The sequence below is a fragment of the Podarcis gaigeae genome (genome assembly GCF_964106915.1).
Source record: "Podarcis gaigeae genome assembly, chromosome: 8".
NCBI classification, from domain to species: domain Eukaryota; kingdom Metazoa; phylum Chordata; class Lepidosauria; order Squamata; family Lacertidae; genus Podarcis; species Podarcis gaigeae.
The window spans coordinates 34,868,113-34,888,840 of record NC_139684.1 but is presented as its reverse complement, the minus strand read 5'-3'; the positions used below and the strand labels follow the sequence as shown (position 1 = coordinate 34,888,840).

The following is a 20,728-nucleotide window of genomic DNA, read 5'->3' as shown; positions in this document are numbered from 1 at the left end:
ACTCAGGTCTACCCAACATACAAACCATATTTGGATACATAGTTGGATACAAACCGTATTTGGATTGCTGAGTTAATGAAACATAAAAGATGCAACATGGGTGTCTATCATGCAAGTGAGCATGTGTGTCTGCAATAATGGCACATATTAACCAGGATAAGGTATATGTAAACTTAAGAAACTGGCTCCATTCACACCATAAAGTTAAAGCACTATGAAAGCACAGTAATGGCTTTCCCCCAAAGAATTAAGGGAACTGTAGTTTGTTAAAGGTGCTGAGTTGTTTGGAGACCCCTGTTTCCCTCCCAGAGCTACTATCCCCCAATTTCCCTGAGACTGATTCTCTGAGATTGGCAATTGCAGCTCCATGAGGGGAATAGGGGTTTCCTAACAACTCTCAGCACCCATAACAAACCACAGCTCCCAGAATTCCTCAAGGGAAGCCATGGCTGTTTAAAGTGCTATCACTGTGCTTTAAATGTTTGCCGTGAAAGAGGCCAGAGAGGGAAAAGGCTTGATTTTAAACGTACACATCCACTTCAATTTTTACTACATTAAAAGGGCAATCCTATGTATGTTTACTCAGATGTGACTCCCACCATGTTCAATGCGCTTAACTGTGTTTAGGATCACAGCCTATGTTCAGCTGCTTTGGTGATTACTATTTCCCTTGTCTCAGAACTGATCAACAGATCTTCAGCCCTTCATCACGTGTGATAAAACCCGGGATTTATTAAATCCTTTAATGAGTAGACTTGCACCTGCTTCTTCCTCCAAACTGTAGAAAACAGACTTCTGTTGGCATTAACCCTTATCACTTGTGACATTTTCCCAAAGATGCATCCTGGCTCTTCAAGAACACAATTACAGGCCATATACACAATTCCTGTCACTTGCGGTTTAGCTTTTCTTTGTTGAAGAGGTTGGTTAAGAGATTTCAAAAGCTCCAAGAAGGGCACTGATTGCTACATTAAGTTAGTTGAAACTGACACATGGGTTAAAAACTAAATTGGACACAATCCCATGGGGAGTTCTCCCATGCAGGCTCCATTAAAATAAATGGGAGCTTCAGAACGCAAGTGCTTCTGCACCACCCTCATTCATTTCAATGGCTCTTGGCGTGCTTCACTTGATTGTTTTTCTTGTTGCAATTAAGTATTATCCTCCTCCAAATTTATTAGACAACATGGTAAAATGAGCACTGTTCAGGTGTTGGGTTTAGCTACATGCCATGTGTACTGAGGAATGGCTCAGGGCATCACCTGCCGACCACATCCCAATATCTTCATTCCTGCCACGTGAAGGTTGGAAGAGGGATTCTAAGCATGTTCACCTGACTGTTGTTAGAATCTTCCTTGCAGTTATCATATTTTTCTGTGTATAAGACGCCCCCTATTTTGGGGGACTCAAAATTAAGAAAATGCACTATGCGCTATCTGTGCATAAGACGACCCCTTATTTTGAACTTCAAAAATTTAGGAAAACATATAGTCTTATACACGGAAAAATACGGTATATATTGCTCCAGGTTCTAGATTGTGGGGAGGATTCTAAGAGCGTCCTACCTGAAAGTGAGATGAATGCCATAACCCCATAGTTGACTTAACCAACCAGGGGTCCTTTACCTTTTACCCATTACTGAATGCTCATTTTTTAAAAAAGCTTTGTGCTTTGGGAGTAGAGAGGACAGGGAGACTTTGGTGCGTGACCCTGCTCCTTTTTTTCATGTCCTCTGATCGTGAGTAGACCCAACACCTGAATAGGGCTGCTGTTACAAACATTGGCTTTTGTGAAATACTGTCTATTTGATCTTGGAATCCTTATATAACTTAGGACCAGTATACCTCAATGACCACTTCCTTCTATATGGGGCCTTCCTGAATACTGATTCAGAAAAGTAACTTTGGTTCACACCAGAGGTCAAGTGGGTGATGACTGAAATTAGGACCTATTCAGTGGTGATACCCTATCTTTACAAATTCAACTCAGTCTGCATTGAAACACAAACTTACCGACCTAATTCATACTTTCCCAAAACAATATGTAAATTGAAACACAGCCATTCTTTGAAATCTGCAGTTCTCTGAATTTTGTAACACAGTTCTCCAGCCAAGTACTGTGTAAAAAGAAAGAAACTTAGGTGAAATGTGTGTATATATTAGTGAAACTAGTATGCAAAATGTGTTATATTTGGAGAAGTTGTTCTGCAAACGTGTATGTCGTGCCAAATCTCATACAAAAATGTGTATATTAGGAAAAATTCACACTAAAATGCTGATAAATTTGTGTGGGAACTTTTTTAAAAAAAATCACAAATGGATGTGGAAATGTGGGAAATTAAATTTAAAATTGGTGTCAAATGAGAAACCGAGAGGAGCCAAAATGGACTCGTTCACCTGTCCCTACCATCTACCAAACACTCCTTCAAGTTCCATGGGAGCAAAAAGGGAAATGGGAATGGACTTTTCTCTCTCTCCGTGGATTGCAGCTTTGAAAACTGGTTGGATTTGTATTTCTCTCCCCCCCCAACCCCCCGGTTTGTGTGTCTCATGAACAGTAGCCATGGACACCACCTCTGCTCAGCCTCATTCTTTTTCAGATTAGGATTCGACTCAGGCTCCTCGCTTGCTGTTTTTAATTTTCATTTTATCATAAGCAGTTTTAAGATTGTTGCCAGTGGTAATTTGCAATTTTTATCAAGACCTCTTCATTATAGCTTCTGACAGGACAGATGCTGTAATTAATCATGCAAGACAACTGGGGATAGTGGTCAAACTGCTCTCCTAGTGCAGGGGGAGGGAGTGGGGGGAGGGAGGGAGGGAGAAATGTGAATACAACAGAATCCTCGAGATCCTTTGGAACATGAATGCATAATGCATGCTGGCGCGTTGGCAGCAAAGGCACAGACCCTGAAGCAGTAGAGTGGGAAATATCTGTTTTCCCTCCATGATTTGTTAAAATAAGTACAACAAGTGAAAATAAGTGAGTGTGCTGGTGCTAACAACCAACACAACCAATGGTTACGAGGCAGGATGACTATGTTCCACCTCCATTGTTGGAGGCAGTAAGCCTTGGAAGAACAGTTGTTGGGAATCGCAAGAGGGGAGAGCAGTGCTTCACTCAGATGCTGCCCGAGGGTTTCTGGTGATTATCATGCTGCTACAAGACAAATTCACGGGGCATAAGACTGTTAATGGCAACTAGCAGCCATGGCTATGCATTGCCTCCACCAGAGGCGTACCTAGAGTCCCGTGCGTCCTTGGCAAGGAACTGTATTGCCGCCACTCCCCCCAAAATCACTTCATGGCATGCCTTTGTGCCGTGGTGCGAGAAGGAAGCTTCTCCCACGATTGATCTTGCTGCAACATTGGCGTTATGTTGCCGCACGGATATATGTCATACACTCCATAGTCTGAGAGGTGATATTGTGCCACCAGCCCCAGCCTGCACCTCTGGCAGGGGATGCTTTTTCCAACCCCTAGGCCTGCTTCTGGCCTTCCCTGTCATGCCTCTGAACTGCAAGTGGGGAGAGTGCTGTTGTGCTTCCCACAGGCACTCAGTTGGCCACTGTGAAAACAGGAGGCTGGACTAGGTGGGCTTTGACCTCATACAACAGGGTTCGTCTTGTGTTTAAATAATAACAGCATCAGAATCATATTAAGGCTGCAACCTCATGCAAACTAAATTGGGATCGGTAGCAGCTGTGCTGGTGGCATAGAGCTCTGGAACCACTTTTCCAGTGCTGCCAATGCTGTAGCTTCCCTAGATGGAGCTGGGTTGGGGCAATGTGGACTTCATGGATTCTCCAGTAAAGTCAATCTAGTGCTCCTACCGGTGGTTCCACATAGCCCTGAAATTACTAACTTTCCGCCCCACCCCAGCTATAGTGATGGTGGCATTGAGAGGGCAGCTATGTGGCTTTGCCCCACCACACCAAACACTACATTTTGGGAGGAAGCTATCTTGAACTCAATGGAATATAGAGCCAGGATGATATTGACCATGGGGTCAATCCAGGTTCTTATACCCGCACAGCCATGGAACTTGTTTACTGACCTTGGGTTTGTCACCATCTCTCAGCCCAATCTACCTCACAAGGTTGTCAGGTGGATAAACTGCACATATACTGGTGGATGAGCATGGTCTGGGGCGGGGAGTAGTCATCTGACACACCACTGCCAATTGCCAGGATATTAGGATTGAAACCTGATTCATGACAGACAATGGAATTAGTTCTTCACATTGCACATAATTTATGGGATGTGCTGTTGCAAGATAGCAAATGGTTTCAGTGCTTTTAAAAGGAAGAAAAGTCTGTTAGGATGCAATCCTATGCACACTTACCTGGGAGTAATCTGCTCATTTCAGCTCTCTCCATTTCTCATTTTCCCAGTCTTACAATTCAGTTCTCTACATGTTGCAACAATTGCAGATGGTTTCTTTTAAAAATCCGTATGAAAATACACCATCATTTTAGTGCAAAAACGCTCATGAAAGTTCATCATTTTGGCACCACTTTCTCTGAACACATTTTTATATGCAGTTTTGACTAACGTACACATTTTTTGCCAGCAACTTTTTCTAATATAATGCATTTTTGAATGTTATTTTCACTAATGCCTTCATTTCTATGCACATTTCTGTAAACATTAGTCCATCTAGCTCATTATTGCCTACATTGCCTAGTAGAAATTCAAAGTTTGACATGGAGAATCTTTCTCAGACCTACCAGGAGAAGCTGGGGCTTGCACCTGGGTCCTTTTGCATGTGATTTGCCTCTGCCACTGAACTATGGCCTTTCCCCTTGTTTGTTTTCAGGTACTTCTCAAATCCACAGCCACTCTGCATTTCCTCCACTGACAGCAAAATATTATTGAGTCCCGTCAGGTGCAAATCTGGCCTCAAAATTACCCCGTACCCCCAGCTGAGACATTAAGAAAGACTACGAACTAAAAATTGTTACTGAAATTAATTAAATGGTTTATTGAAGCAATTAAAGTGGCAATCATGATGGATATATGTCACTGAGTACCAGCATGCCTGCTGTGGAACAATGGGAGATGGTTACTAGCTCCATGCCTGTTTATGGACATCACTGAGGCTTTTGATTGGGCACTACAGTTCTGGACTAGATAAATGCAGGAGGGGGGGTTGAGCACCATTTGGGCCCCTTCCAACTCTGCAGTTCTATGACTCTAGGAATGTTTGAATGCATCCAGTGGAGGTCTTCTTGCATGCTTATGCTTTTAGTGAAGAAGAAGAAGAAGAAGAAGAAGAAGAAGAAGAAGAAGAAGAAGAAGAAGAAGAAGAAGAAGAGGTGCCCAAGCTGATAATCCAAAACTCCAGTTAACATAATTGGACTTTCCAAGTAGGCATGCATAGGAGGGTTTTTCGTTCTTGTTTTTAAAGGAATTAATTAACTAACTGAATGTTGCATCCCTGCAAAGCAGTCAAAATTAGGCCAAAGAATTCATATGCCAGACCAATTTTCCCATGTATGAAAGTAGACGAAGCAATCCAGTGGGGATAACCTGTTAGCATGAGCTGCTATGAGGCACCATCCCAGCTTATTTGTGCATTTATCTATTCAAAAGCATTTATAAAGCGCTTAATATCTCTTCCTGGCTTTAGCCACCATGCCTAAGGCAAATACACCAATTCATGTGCAGCTTCAGAGGCTAGGAGAGGCTAGCACTTTAAATGTCCCCCATTGCCTTAACATTTAAGGGTAGCAGAGATCAATACCCTCCCAGCTTACCCCCACTTCCTTCCTTCATAGGAAACCTCTTTTCTCAGAGGCTTGAGAAGCCATTTTGCAATGTGAAGTGCAGCTGAATGGGAAGATAGGCAGAAGCCACATATATATAACTACAGGGGTTAGAAGCAGGCGAGAGATTTTACATTGGAGCAAGAAAAAGAGGGCAAAGTTGCTGCCACCCTGGACCTCCACTTATTGCTTCATCTTAGGATGATATGGGTGATGAAGGGCACAAGCTTGAGCCCTATGCAAAATCAAGAGACAGACAGGAAGCATTGGGAATTTACTACAAGTTTCCAGCGTCTTTCAGCAGATGTCAAGGGGTCAAGAGTGCTTCAGTAAAATTCCATTTCATTTGCAAGGTTAACCCTAAAGGGCAGATCAGCTGGAGATTTCTTCCTTGGAGAAGCATCTCCAGTGCAAAACTTCCCAGAGAGACCAACATATTTTCTTTAAGCTCTTTTTTCAGACTGTAATATGCCTTGACAATCATTTCTGATATATAAGACAAGTGTTCCAATGTGCTAGTGGCCATGACAAAATATTAAAACCACATCTCCTTCCCCGCACCTCCAAAACAAATTCTAAACACAGCAGCATCCTGAATAGATAATTTATCAGGTGCCAAAGAAGCTCTGACACAGGCAGTTATAAGATCATAGGAAGAGCCTGCTGAGTCAGGCCAATGACCCAGCTAGGGCATTATCCTGTGCTCACAGTGGCCAACCAGATGCCTGTGGGAAACCAGTAAGCAGGATTCAAGCACATGAGCATGCTCTCCTTCTGTGGTTTCCAGCAACTGGTATTCAGAAGCATTACCACCTCCAATATTAAGGCTGCAACCATAATATTGATAGCCTTCTCTTCCATGCATTTATCCAGTCCTCTTTGGAAGCCATCAAGGTTGGTGGCTATCTCTGCCTCCTGTGGGAATGAGCTCCATAGTTTTACTACGCAATGCATGAAGGGCTTTCTTGTATCTGTCCCAAATCTTCCAACATGCAGGTTCATTGGATGTCCACAAATTCTAGTGTTATGAGAGAACAACCTTCACCATATCATGATTGATGACTGAAACTTCTATCATGTCGCCTCTTACTTGCCTTTTTTCTTAAAAGTTCCAAATGCTGCAACCTTTTGAGGCAAGTTGCTCCATCCCCTAGATCAGTTTGGTTGCCCTCAACCTTTCCCAACTCTACAATACCCGTTTTGAGATGAGGCAGGCAGAATAGCCACCCAGCAAAGTCTGCAGTCCCCGTCTTGATACTCTCCCCCTCTGCAAAACCTCTGCATTCCCCGTTCATGATTTGTGGTTGCTGCTCACTCAGTCATCCTCCTGCACCCCAAATGCAATCTATTGCCCTTTTCCTTTCCTAGCAGTAAGGACCCGCCATTGAAGTAACAGGAGTTAGGACTTCCCTTTTGCTGGTGGTGGCAAAAGGGCTTAATACAGACCATTGCTCCCCAGTGTTTTTGGATTACACCTTCCATTGACCCTGACCATTGGTCATGTGCTGGCTTATGTTAATAACATCCACAGGACAACCAACTTGAGAAAGGCTGATGCAGACCATGTTAAATAGACTCTAGTACATCCAACTTCCGGCATATGCAAGTGCTTCTGGCTTCATCCAGATCTTTCCAGATTCCAGGTAAAGCCTGCAATGCTGCAGGAGTGGTTCATTTGAGCTCAGAGAAAGACTGTGGCCTCCATATGATATCAAGTTTGTTTATAGCTTAAGCTTGCCTTGTTTAGGCTGAACCTGCCATGGTGGAGGCACACTAACAGAGCTGTTCTAGCTAGGACACTGGCAGAACTTACACCCACTTAGCATAAATTGGCATGTGCCAATTCCATTCAGGAGCAGGGCAGCTGCTGGCTGAGACAACCCAAACCTGGCTGAGGGAAAACAAGCCTTTGAAGTAAAGTTTGAACTTTCACCATCCTTTTTGCCAGTGTCAAGTTTTGCTGAGTCAACAGGGATTTTGAACAGATACAAGTCTGCCCCTGCTGCACCCCCCAGAATGCCCCTTTGCAAGATTACCCTACTCTTGGTTCTGCTGGTTTTGGTAGAACCCTGGCTAACAAACTTACCCTGGTGAATCTCCAGCTGGGCTGCAATGAGGGGCTTCATGGCCCAGGCTCACTCAGCAATCCACCTATTCTAAACTCACTCATCCCAGTGGATCTTGGATTTGGATGACACTGTATTAGTGAGAGCAGCCTTGGATGCCAGTGTAAATGTTAGGGCTGTGATCCAGGTCTGGACAAATCCCAACTTGAATCGGGCCAATTGTTCTGGATTCGATCAGGTGCACCCTGAGCAATCTCGAGAGTAGTGGTGGTTTGGCAACCACGTTTAATTAGGGTTTTAAACCCTAATTAAACATGGGAGTGGTGCCAAGGTGAAGGGGGTGGGTGGGAGATGTAGATAGAAACTCTCGCCTGGACTACGTTTAACCCCTTTGCCACCACAAACATTAGGATTTAAAATACCAATTAAACTTAGAGCTAGATCAGGTCATACTAGGTTGAATCAGGCAACAAACCATATTAGAGGTGGGCATCTACAGCCCTGCTTAATGTTATGGTATGAGGAGGAGGTGTAGCACAGGCAAGCTGCTATTTTGTTCAAAGGGTTAAGGATTAGCTGATTGCAGTTTTGCAAAACACTGGGGGTATGTGGTTGGATTTTTTCTTCTTTTTTACTGAAATGTGTTTATTCTATAGCAAGATAAAAGCATTTGTTTTAGATAAGCAAAATACAAACAACTCAATTGCTGCTATTATAACTCATAAAAAAGTATAAAAACAGCATAAAAACACAGTAAGCAATATTGCAGTTAAATCATTCATGTTACCAGTGTTTACATTAAAGCCTCATTTATGAAAACTTTACAACACATGATATGAAAAACTTACAATTTTTTAAAGGAAATATTTACACTGATTATTCAGATGTAGCAATTCTTTTAAATAGTCTACTGGTATTACAGCATATATTTTTTAAAAACTCACATTTTTCCTTCTTACCTATTTTTTTTTTGTAATAACAGTGCATTTAAGTGCATTTCCTTTTTTAAAAAATACAGTGTATTAAATCTGAAAGTTGTCACCCAAACACAGGATAGAATATTCACATCTTTTTTAAAAAAAACAACAACAACTTGGAATGAACAGAACAGGGTAAGAATATATTTTGTAACAAAGCACTGTAAGTGTTTGGAGAAATTATAGCTTTGATGGTAAATATGGGCTCTGATATTTAAGAACTTTCACTTGCAGGTTTTCCCCCCACGCCCTTCTGGAGACATATTAAAAAGAGAAAAAGGAGCTTTGGCAAAAGTCTATGATTTTTACATTAATCTTTATATATATATTTATATTTATATATATATGACAGAGAAAAACACCGTCAACTACTCATGTCATACGAGTGTGATTGCATGGAATCCAATCAACATTTTACAGGTAGTTACAACTGTGCTTTTTAGGACTTCATGAACAAAAAAACAAAAAAACAAAATCCCAAACTGGTTTGAAGTGCATTCACTAATCAGTTTTAATCTGGAACTGTGAAAAAGGCCAAAACTTTTTCGCTTCACTGCCCAGGCATATCCAAGACTATGTAGTTCACATATTATGGGTAAAGCTCAAAATAAATAAAGAAAACAAGAGAGCACAGCATTTTCTTTAAAAAGATCGGAAAGAGAGAGGGGGGAAACAAATATTTATAGTCAGCTAAATGAATATACACAGCTACATTGTAGTTCTTTATTGCCTATCTAATAGACAGCTTAGAGGCTCACTCATCTGTTATGCATCCCTGCATAACTACCATCAGCAATGTACAGTTTCCAGCCGTAAACAGTCCCCCTTTGCTTAACTCACAATGCAAAGCAGCTTTGCAACATGTGTCTTCAAAAAATACTGGCCTGCGATAATAGCTGAGTCTGTGTCTGGGTTTGTATTTGGGACTGGTGTTGTTGGGGGGCTGGCGGGGGGCTCCCGATGCTGGGGATCGGGGAGGTGATCTGTGAGGCCACTGGGGAATGTTGCTGAGGTGAAGGCTGCGACTGGTGCTGCTGCTGCTGCTGCAGGTGCTGCATCTGCTGTTGCTGCATCTGCTGGAGCTGGTGCTGCAACTGATGCTGAATTTGCTGCTGGCTCAGCTGCTGCTGCAGGTGCTGCTGCTGCTGCAGGTGCTGCTGCATGTGGTGCTGGAAATGCTGCTGCTGCATCTGCTGCTGGATCTGCTGATGCATGTGCTGCTGGTGGAGCTGCTGCTGCTGCATCTGCTGCTGTTGCATCTGCTGCAACTGCTGCAGCTGGTGCTGCTGGCTCTGCAAGGAAGGGCTGACCTGGGAGGGCGCCGATGCCGACGTGCCCACCATGCTGCTTCCCATGGAGCTTATCAGCGAGGTGGAAATGTTTGTGGGCATGTTGGGCGCAATGGTGACCGAGGCAACTATCTGATTCATGGGCAGCCGCATTGCTAGAGGCTTGGGGGCAATTGCCCTGGGGAGCGACTGCTGGAGAGTCTGTGGAGAAGTGGCCACGGCCGCGTGCTGGGAGAGAGGGGTGTTCAGAAGGAGGGACGAGGACAGGTTTGTAGACGCCAGCGTTTGCTGAACAGAACGGATTGTTTGGGCTTCAGCTGACTCAGCAGCAGCCTGCATTTAAGAAAGAGAAGTTCATGACAGTTAATACAGGGGCCGCCTCTTATGTTTTTATATTTATACGTTTATATTTATATTTGTCACATTTGCATTTCTCTCGCACCCGAGGAGCTTGTAATAGCATCCTTGGCATCTTCCCCTTTTTCTTCCTTTCTCTTTATTAATAATTAAAAAAAAAAACACTTTAACACAATTTTAATAACAAAGAACAATCCCCTTCCCATCTCAGGGAGGACACAAGGGGTGGCTAAACTAAAACAAAAGGCAAACAAAAAACAATAACAAAAACATTAATCCATCAGTAAAACCCATCATGAAAGTAACACGATTGAAGTCCATTGTGTTCATTGCAGCCAAAAAGTTTTCTATACTGTGGGAAGGTATCTTTTTACTTGAGCTTTGCTTTCCTAAACAGTTCCAGTTTGTAAAAAATTTTTTAAAAAAGCATTTCGTTCCTTTAGCCAGTCACAGATTATTTGTTCATTTTTCCATCAAGGCAACTCACCAAACCACCTTATACTCATAAGGCAAAATCCTTTAAGTCATATCAATAGCTGGTCAGGCAACTCCCCATTTTAGGAACATCAGAAGAGCATTAGGCCAAAGGTACATCTAGTGCTGGGTTCTGTTCTTACAATGGCCAACCAGTAGCCAACAGGAAGCAGGACATGAGTGTGATAGCACTGTTCCCCCCTCATGTTTTTTCAGAAAATAGCATTTGGAGGCACATGCTGATGCTGGAGGTATTACATAGCCATCATGACTAGTAGGCATATATAGCCTTATCACCCAAAAAATTGTATAATCCACCTTTTAAAGCCCTCCAAGCTGGTGGTCATCACTACATATTAGGGAACTGCATAATTTAATTATGGACTGTGTGAAGAAGAACATTATTATTTTTTCTATTCTGAATCTCTGAATCTCTATTCTGAAACCCTTCCAGGTTCCATTTTTATGAGGGAAGGAGGAGAAAAGGCTAGAGCCTTTTCAGGAAATTTGGAGGGGGAGGACTAGATATTTTTAAGGCATCAAGTAGGAGACTGTTGCCAAGATTCAATTTCCTTGCAAGTATTAATTGGTAGAGTGGAGGAGCCCTCAAATATCTGAAGATAGCTTAGCTGATCAAGGATATGAAACCCACAAGCGAAGCCCAAGACAACCTACTACACCTCACAGACTCGCTCTGCATTGGGTTCTGATTTCTGCAGATACCAAATCGCTTCTGCAAAAGAATAAATTGCCAACAGTCTCATACTGCTGTTTATTATAAGAGCTTTCACGAGAGCTTTATTCAATAAATAATGCAGCATATACAGTAACTTGATATTACACCGCCTTGTAACATGCTCTATGGTTCTGCAGTGCTTTACTCAAAGACCATTTCTCCTCTTTTTCCAAATGGATAGTGCCCAGTTATATTTATAGTACTGAAATTTTGCTGTTTTCTGGTATGTTGTTATATTTGTTATTATGTTGTTGTTGTTCTGTTATGAAGCTGTGATTTGCAATGATTGATTTTGAGACCTATTCCTGTCTTCTTTGATGTAAGTCACTTTGGACACGATTCTTTTGTGGAAAAGTGGCATACAAATAAAATTATGAATGAATGAATCTGCAAGATGTCCTGGTTGCACAGAGAGCAAAGCAACCTGATTTTTGTAAGTGGAATAATGCAATTGTAGAGTTGGAAGGGCCTAAAGAGTCATCTAATCCAAACCTCTACAACACAGGAATAAAAGATGGATATACCAGAGACTTAGTCTCAGTCCGTCTGCATGCAAAGCAGGAGCCTCTAGATTACTGTCCTTCCCCAAAGATAAGGCTGGTTAAAAAAACAAACTCTCTGCTTATTTATTTATAAGGTGAAAAGAATCCACACTGAAGGCATTGCACTACTGGATACGTAACTGAAGTCAGATTCGAGCTCACCTTGGAAACCAAACTTGCTCTGTAGGCAGCAAGTGCCTTAAGGTATTCTTTCTTGGCAGCTTCTGTTTTCCTTTTATATACCTGTTAAAAGACATTGCAATTAACACCACCTTCAGTGTTTAAATTTCACACCATAAAGTAGCTCTTGCCCGAAGAGGGATGTTATGGTCTTGTAAAACGAAGAAAGTCAAAAGGGACAATGCCAACTCTGCAACAAAAAGGTTCACAAAAGTGTGTGACTCTCATCCCTCCTCTCCTTTAAAACAACGAGCCAAAACTGCTACTGTGTACATTTTCAGCATTAAAATGGGAAGGAGTTGGAGCTGAGATGATTTTAAAAAAATCTCCTGAATTCATCCTCCTCCCTCCAAAGGTTACCTCTTCCATTTCTGTTTGCATTCACATCACCCATCGGTTACTTCTTTGACTCCATTTATTATATCACTTCCTGGAAGCAGTTTCATAGCCAATTAGAAATGACTGTGATGGATTTTGTTTTCTCCCAGTGATGTCATCACAATTACAAAATTTACTTGCTATATAAAAGCAGTAGCCTCTCAAGGGAGAACATTTCACAAGCAAGTTCACCTCATTTTCATTGATCATAGAATCATAGAATCATAGAGTTGGAAGAGACCACAAGGGCCATCGAGTCCAACCCCCTGCCAAGCAGGAAACACCATCAGAGCACTCCTGACATATGGTTGTCAAGCCTCTGCTTAAAGACCTCCAAAGAAGGAGACTCCACCACACTCCTTGGCAGCAAATTCCACTGTCGAACAGCTCTTACTGTCAGGAAGTTCTTCCTAATGTTTAGGTGGAATCTTCTTTCTTGTAGTTTGGATCCATTGCTCCGTGTCCGCTTCTCTGGAGCAGCAGAAAACAACCTTTCTCCCTCCTCTATGTGACATCCTTTTATATATTTGAACATGGCTATCATGTCACCCCTTAACCTCCTCTTCTCCAGGCTAAACATGCCATGTTCTGAACTTGCTTGTGAAATGATGTTCTGAACTTGCTTGTGAAATGTTCTCTCTTGAGTTCCATTCAGCCCTCACTGAGATTTTAAGAACATGGACGTATGAAGTTGCCTTAAACCAGACCATTGGTCCATCTAAGTTCAGTACTGTCTTCACTGACTTGCAGCAGGTCTCCAGGGTTTTAGACAGAAGTCCTAACTGGAGACAGCCAGGATTTAACCCGGGACCATCCATATGCAAGGTTAGTGCTCTGCCTCTGAGCTTTGTCATTAAAGGGGTAAACCCATTACTAAACGCTCTTTCATGCTTTAGGGAACAGTGAATGCCTCTTAAGACGGTCCTTGCATTTTTAGTAAGTACTTACATTCAAAGCAATATTTTGCAGTGCAGTGCTCCACCGTCCAATAAATCAGGAACTGTTTAGCCGGTCAAAAGTGTTTTTCATTGATTAATTGATCAATCAAGTCAATTAAAATATTGCAACCTTACTACTACCACTGCAATCAGAGAATGACAAGGGGCTGATATGAAGCCAGATCCTTAGCTGGGTTGATAGGAAGCATAACTGTGCGCCGACTCGTGCTGCTGCATTTCTAATTAATGAAGTCAAAAGGATCAGCCCACTAGTGTTTAATTAGGACTTTGGCATCTTTCAGTGCATCACCCCTTTCTCCCCCAAAACTCCAAAGGGGTCCCTTGGTTACCTGCTTTTGCTCTTCTCCTAGGCTATCCCACATAGACGCTACAATCTTTGAAACCTCTCCAAAGGTAGCATTGGGGTTCTGCCCTTTAATTGCTGCTTGTGTATCCCTGAAGAACAGGGCATATGCTGACACTGGCTTCTGTGGCTCATTGGGGTCTTTCTTTTTCTTCTTCTTTGGAGTCTTGGGCTTCTTGCCAGAATCTGGGGCAGCTCTCTTTTCTCCTGCAGCCTTGATAAAGAGCAACACAACCAAAATCAGTGTCCAGCACGAGATATTAATTCTAAAAATCAGCTATGCATACACAAGGCTATTTATGCTCTACTTGCAAAGACGTATGCCAAAACACCACAATATAGGGGAAATAAAAAGAAGACCTTTGTAGTAGGCATTAAAAAACAATTCAAAATCATAAGACATAGAATATATTTCTGATAATGAGGGCGAGAAACTTACTTTTCTAGTTTATTTTTTAAAGTATCCATCAGAGGCATCACATTCACCATATCAGGTGCACAAAAGAGCTCATGCACAACTGGAAATGGAGAAACAGTCCTGTCTATGGGCAGCATTATACAAAGTATTTGAGGCCATTATCTAAAGCTTGTTTCTGACAAACGTGACACAGTGCAACACCAGCTCCCACTTAAACCATATACCAAGCTAGTAGCCCTCCAGCCACTTAGAATGCTCTCAGAAAAGAAGCATAGGTCACTGATTTCCATTTTTAACAGAGGTGTTTGTTTGTTTGTTGAAGCCTATCAAATGAGCTTCACATTTGTTCATAGCCCACGTACTGGCCCTGCCAAATGAGCCTATTTCCTCCACTAGCTCCTTCACTCTGTGTTGTCCCACAAGCAAAAGTAGCCAGCGTTAGAGGTTTGCATAGTTCCATATGGAAGCCAACGGCCTATCAGATGAGTTACAGAAATAAGATACTCAGTATGAAAGGAGGAGGAAACCACTCGTCATTCTTCTTTCAGCCTTTTTGTTAAGGCTGCTTACTATGGCTTTTGTTCCTTTTTCCGGGTCACAGAACAATTAATAGAGTCATTATTCAATCACGACTGAGCTCCAATGAGTCCCTCTGCAGCTGCCCTGCATAGCCTGTAGGCAGAGTTCTGGTGGAAATGGCATTTGATGGATCCATGCGATTAATTTCAGGCCTTCCACATGCTCAACTCCCATGGTCTTCATCAAAAATTCTGCATACATAACCTGCACAACCAATCTCTTTATTTAGCTTGCTATAACCTGCTCTCTATCCCTCAGGCTCAAGGCTAATAACTGCAAAGTAACAAAACAAATAAATGCAAAACTGTGCTATGTTAGACATAGATATTCCAGCCATCGGGCATCTGCTCTTTGTTTATATCCCAAAATAGGCTGTCATTGTTCAGAGATATTTTTCAGTTAGCTGTCTATCCTTTGCAAACCTATTTAATCTGATATGAAAAGGAATTTGAGAGCACACTCAAGGCTTTCCCAAAGAGGTGAAGGTATTTTTTATTGATTTTTTTATTGAAGAATGCTTAGGTTTTTGGTTTTGTAAAATGAAAATTAATTTACAAGCAGGTATGTCAGTCAGAATTGCTGCATCTAGAAAATGTGGAAGTTGCTATAAAGAACCCTATACCAGCAACTTTTTCTTTCATTTATTTCTCGCTTTTTTCTTCAAGGGGCTCCAGGTGCTATATACATGGTTTTCTCCCCTCCTCATTTAATCCGCACAAGAACCCTGTGAGGCTGGTGAGGCTGAGAGGCAGTGGCTGGCCCAAGCTCACCCACTGAGCTTCATGGCTGAGAAGGGATTTGAACCCTGCTCTCCCAGTTCCTACAGTTAAGTCCCACACTCGAACCATTACACCACATTAACACACACCAAAAGCCACAGAATAGCAGCATAGCATCATTATGGTAAGCAACTAAATAAAGCTACTGGGTGATACTCAACTAAGTTTTATTCAGAGCAGACTCACTGAAATATTGTATTTAATTACGGGGTATCAGAGTTTTTAGGGGGTTAACCAGGCTGGGATAGCTGGGATAGCAGGCTTGTTGGTTTTTTAATGTCTGATGTAGATTTTTTTCAATTTCATTGTTCTGTATGGGACAATGACAATAAAGATTATCGTATCGTATGAAATGATTCTACTCTGAATAAAACTTAGCTGAATTCCACTCACTATGCGGGGCTGCTCTTGAAGCTGTCCCAGAAACTCCAGCGGGTACAGAATGCTGCAGCGAGGCTCCTCATGGGGTCTCTGCCATGGGAGCATATTCACCCAGTGCTTTTCAAGCTGCACTGGCTCCCGGTGGAGTACATGGTCAGATTTAAGGTGCTGCTTTTGACCTTTAAAGCCCTTCACGGCCTAGGACCCTCGTACCTACAGGACCACGGAGAGCCTCAAGGTCCATAAATAGCAACACCTTATTGGTCCCGGGCCCTAAGGAAGTTAGATTAGCTTCAACCAGAGCCAGGGCCTTTTCAACTCTGGCTCCGGCCTGGTGGAACGCTCTGCCTCATGAGACCAGGGCCCTGCAGGATCTGATTTCTTTCCGCAGGGCCTGTAAGACAGAGTTGTTCCGCCTGGCCTTTGGCTTGGAGCCAATTTGATTCCCTCCCTCTCTCTCTTTTTTTTCTCCTTTCTTTTCCTTCTCCTCCTGCGATGAGGCTACATTTTAATATTTTAATGTTCCATTATTTTGATGTTGTATTTTATTTTTGTTTTTAAGTTGTAACCATTCATCTTGTTTTTATTATTGCTTGTAAGCCGCTCTGAGCCCGGCCTTGGCTGGGGAGGGCGGGGTATAAATAAAAAATTATTATTATTATTATTATTATTATTATTATTATTATTATTCCTTTTTGCCCTTACTGAACTCCTCTTAAAAACAAAAACAAAAGTTTGGTGGTGGGAGAGAGAGCATCTTTTTACAACACATGATAGAACTTACCCTGTTTGAGTCCTCCGCGTCTTCCTCATTTATAGAACTGGATGGAGAAGGGGTTGCGGATTTGCTCGCAGGAGGGGATGGGGAAGTGTGTGGCACATTGGTCCCGCCCAAGTTCAGCCCCAGTTGAGCACTGAGCTGGGATTGGTTAATAGTGGTCAGCTGGTTAGGTGACATAATTCCCGAACGAGCAGCGTCTGTCATATGGACAATGGATCTCATAATCAAAGAGTGGTCCTGGCGATACTGAGGCACATCTGCATGACTATGATCCTAGAAAGAAAGAAAAAGGTGGGGAAATATGATATTAAGCTGCTAGAATTATCAAGTCAATTCCTGTGCCCTACTCCAACTCAACTTATAACTCAGCCTAAGGATGTGCAACGTAATCACTAGGTGTTGTTTTCCGGTTTACTGCCTCACCCACTTCCCTCTCCATCACCTACTGTTTTTCATATCTCCAATTCTAGATTGCATGCCCCTTAGGAAAGGGATCTGTGCTACCACACTCTGTAAAAGACCATTCATACTCATGGTGCTATATAAATTCAAAATAATAATCAGGATTGGCAGCAAGCATTGGCATGCTAAGGCATCTGCCAGGAGCCCACAGTCCAGCAGAGGCCCCCTGGAGCCCACCAGCCTGAGCCCCCTGGAGCTGCTCCTGCTCTTCACAACCACCTCCCAAATTTATGTATTTATAAAATTTCTGTCCCATCCTTCCTCCCCAATGAGCCCAGGGTAGCAAATTATAAGTGGGAAAATAATGAAAACCACTTAAAAACAATTCCAATACAGATGCAGACCAGGGAAGATCAGAACGCAAAAGGTATTTAATAGGTGCCATAAAGAGGCTGCCTGTCTAATATTCAAGAGGATGGAATTCCAAAAGGAAGGTGCCACAACGATAAAGAGCTGATTCCTACATTATGCAGACAGATTTCCTGATAAGATGGTATTTTCAGGAGGCCCTCACCTGCAGAGTGCAATGATCAATTGGGTATATAAGAGTTGAGGCAATCTTTCAGATATAATGTCTAATAATAATAATAATAATTTATTTGTATCCCGCCCATCTGGTTGGGTTTCCGCAGTCACTCTGGGAGGCTAACAACAAAGATAAAAAATACATTAAAATGCCACACATTAAAAACTTCCCTAAACAGGGCTGCCTTTAGATGTCTTCTAAATGTCAGGTAGTTGTTTATCTCTTTGACATCTGATGGGAGGGCGTTCCACCAGGCGGGTGCCACTACCGAGAAAGCCCTTTGCCTGATTCCCTGTAGCTTTGCTTCTTGCAATGAGGAAACCACCAGAAGACCCTAGGTGCTAGACCTCAGTGTCTGGGCAGAACGATGGGGGTGGAGATGCTCCTTCAAGTATACTGGGCTGAGGTTGTTTGGGGCTTTAAAGGTCAGCACCAACACTTTGAATTGTGCTCAGAAACGTACTGGGAACCAACGTAGGTCTTTCAGGACAAGTGTTATATGGTCTTGGTGGCCGCTCCCGGTCACCAGTCTAGCTGCCGCATTCTGGATTAGTTGTAGTTTCTGGGTCACCTTCAAAGGTAGCCCCATGTAAAGCGCATTGCAGTAGTCCAAGCGGGAGATAACTAGAGCATGCACCACTCTGATGAGACAGTCCACGGGCAGGTAGGGTCTCAGCCTACAAAGCTGTATATGACTTTGTACATCAAAACTAGCCCCTTGAACTTCCTGTGTCCCGATGTTATAACGCAATAATTCTGATACACGATTACAGTAATCCTTGCTTGCCTTGAGCTCTATTTATATTCCGAGAATGTTTTGCTTCTGGTTTCCCAGTGTTAAATTCACAAACTAAATAAACAAATAAAGCTTGTAATACAAATGTATCTGAACCAGACAGGAGTTGAAGTTGCCTAATTCCTTCTGGATAACTCTTCCTGTGAATTCTTACTGCTGCTTTAATAAAGGAACCCTCACCTAGGATTATTATTGTTGTTATTTTTGTTAATTTGTGTATACTGCCCTTCATCCGAAGACCCCAGGATGGTTCACAACAGAAAAATACAAAATGAGAATACAAAATACATAATGAAACAAAGGCAAGCCAATAACTCCCACAAACACATTTGGAAAAGCCACAGACTGTTAATCAGCTGAACACCTGGTTAAAGACAAATGTTTTTGCCTGGCACCTAAAGATGCATAATGAAGGAGCCAGGTGAGCCTCCCTGGGAAAGCATTCCACAAATAGGGAGCCACTGCAGAAAAGGCCCATTCTCATGCTGCCACCCTCCGATCATTATTGTAGGGTTTGGATTAGTTCATATGGGGAGAGGTGGTCGTTGAGGCATTGCAGTCCCCAGCTATTTAGGGTTCAATAGGTCAAAACCAGCACTCTGACTTTGGCTGAGAAACTAATTGGAAGTCAGTGCAGTTGGGCTAGGATTGGTGTTATATGCTCAAACCATCTTGCCCCAGTGCCAAAACTGGACCTAAACCCTGATTGAACTGGATCTAGAAAATCAGTTTCCTCCAAGAGCATCTGGATCTGGTCTGCAACCATACACTCAAGAACATTTCCCCAAAAGGGGAGACGGGCTGGTCTCAGGTTTTCTGAATCCAGGGAGGGTTTCTTGAGGAGTAGTTCAAGCAGGCAGGGACCACCCCTTCTCATGAGGAGGAATTAGTTTTTGCCAGCCAAAAGGAGCAAAGGTCCAGTCACTCTGACTGATCCAAGCACCTTGTCCACATCCTTGAGCCTTAAGAACTGAAATTCGTCCAACACAACAGGACCAGACAATGCTCTGGACATCCCCTTGAGATTCATCTGCTGTAATAGCAGATTATATTGGCAGGGGTATCTGGAAGTCATTCAGAATCTTTTTAAGGATATCACTTTCCACAAATTAAATCACCCCACCCAAATCCCGCAATGCCACTGCCAATTCTGCATACAGTGTCCTACTGCCTTAAGGAATAGTTTTTTAATGTTAGAAAATAAAAAGACTTGAAGAGAATAATACTGTAATTTGCTGGGGGGGAGTAGGATGTCAAGGCATAAAGGTAAAGGTAAAGGTACCCCTGCCCGTACGGGCCAGTCTTGACAGACTCTGGGGTTGTGCGCCCATCTCACTCAAGAGGCCAGGGGCCAGCGCTGTCCGGAGACACTTCCGGGTCACGTGGCCAGCGTGACATCGCTGCTCTGGCGAGCCAGAGCCACACACGGAAACGCCATTTACCTTCCCGCTGGTAAGCGGTCCCTATTTATCTATTTGCACCGGGGGGTGCTTTCGAACTGCTAGGTTGGCAGGCGCTGGGACCGAGCAGCGGGAGCGCACCCCGCCGCAGGGATTCGAACCGCCGACCTTTCGATCTGCAAGTCCTAGGCACTGAGGCTTTAACCCACAGCGCCACCTGCGTCCCCCTTGTCAAGGCATACAGAGAGCTATTTCCTGGTGGTTTCTCACCTATAAAAAGCTGCTCTTTTCTCTGCCACAAAAAGAGGTTTCCCTTAGTCCTTATTCAAATAAATCATAATATAAAGACATGGTTTAACAAATGCTTTACTCTAAATCTTGTCATTTTGGTTCAGTTTGAGGCTTTTATTGAAGCTAAGTTCTGCTGACTTAAACAGGCCCAGAAACCAATTTCATAGGCAAGTCTATGAATTCTTAACCATTTCATCTAAGATGAAATGCATGGTACTGCTTTTGCCTCCTGTTCATACTTCCCTTC

At 42.8% G+C, this 20,728-nt stretch overlaps 1 protein-coding gene across 1 annotated transcript in view; it reads right to left on the bottom strand.

Annotated features, from left to right (window-relative positions):
* Window positions 1-8,475: 8,475 nt before the first annotated feature.
* TOX3 (TOX high mobility group box family member 3) overlaps window positions 8,476-20,728 on the bottom strand; it is a 97,314-nt gene continuing 85,061 nt past the window's right edge. Inside the window, exons 4-7 of the mRNA XM_083750511.1 lie at window positions 17,010-17,279; window positions 14,055-14,282; window positions 12,371-12,451; window positions 8,476-10,432 (exon numbers count right to left, since the gene is read on the bottom strand). Coding sequence (XP_083606637.1) covers window positions 9,680-10,432; window positions 12,371-12,451; window positions 14,055-14,282; window positions 17,010-17,279 — 1,332 coding nt within the window. The 3' untranslated portion in view covers window positions 8,476-9,679. The remainder of the gene's footprint in view (window positions 10,433-12,370; window positions 12,452-14,054; window positions 14,283-17,009; window positions 17,280-20,728) is intronic.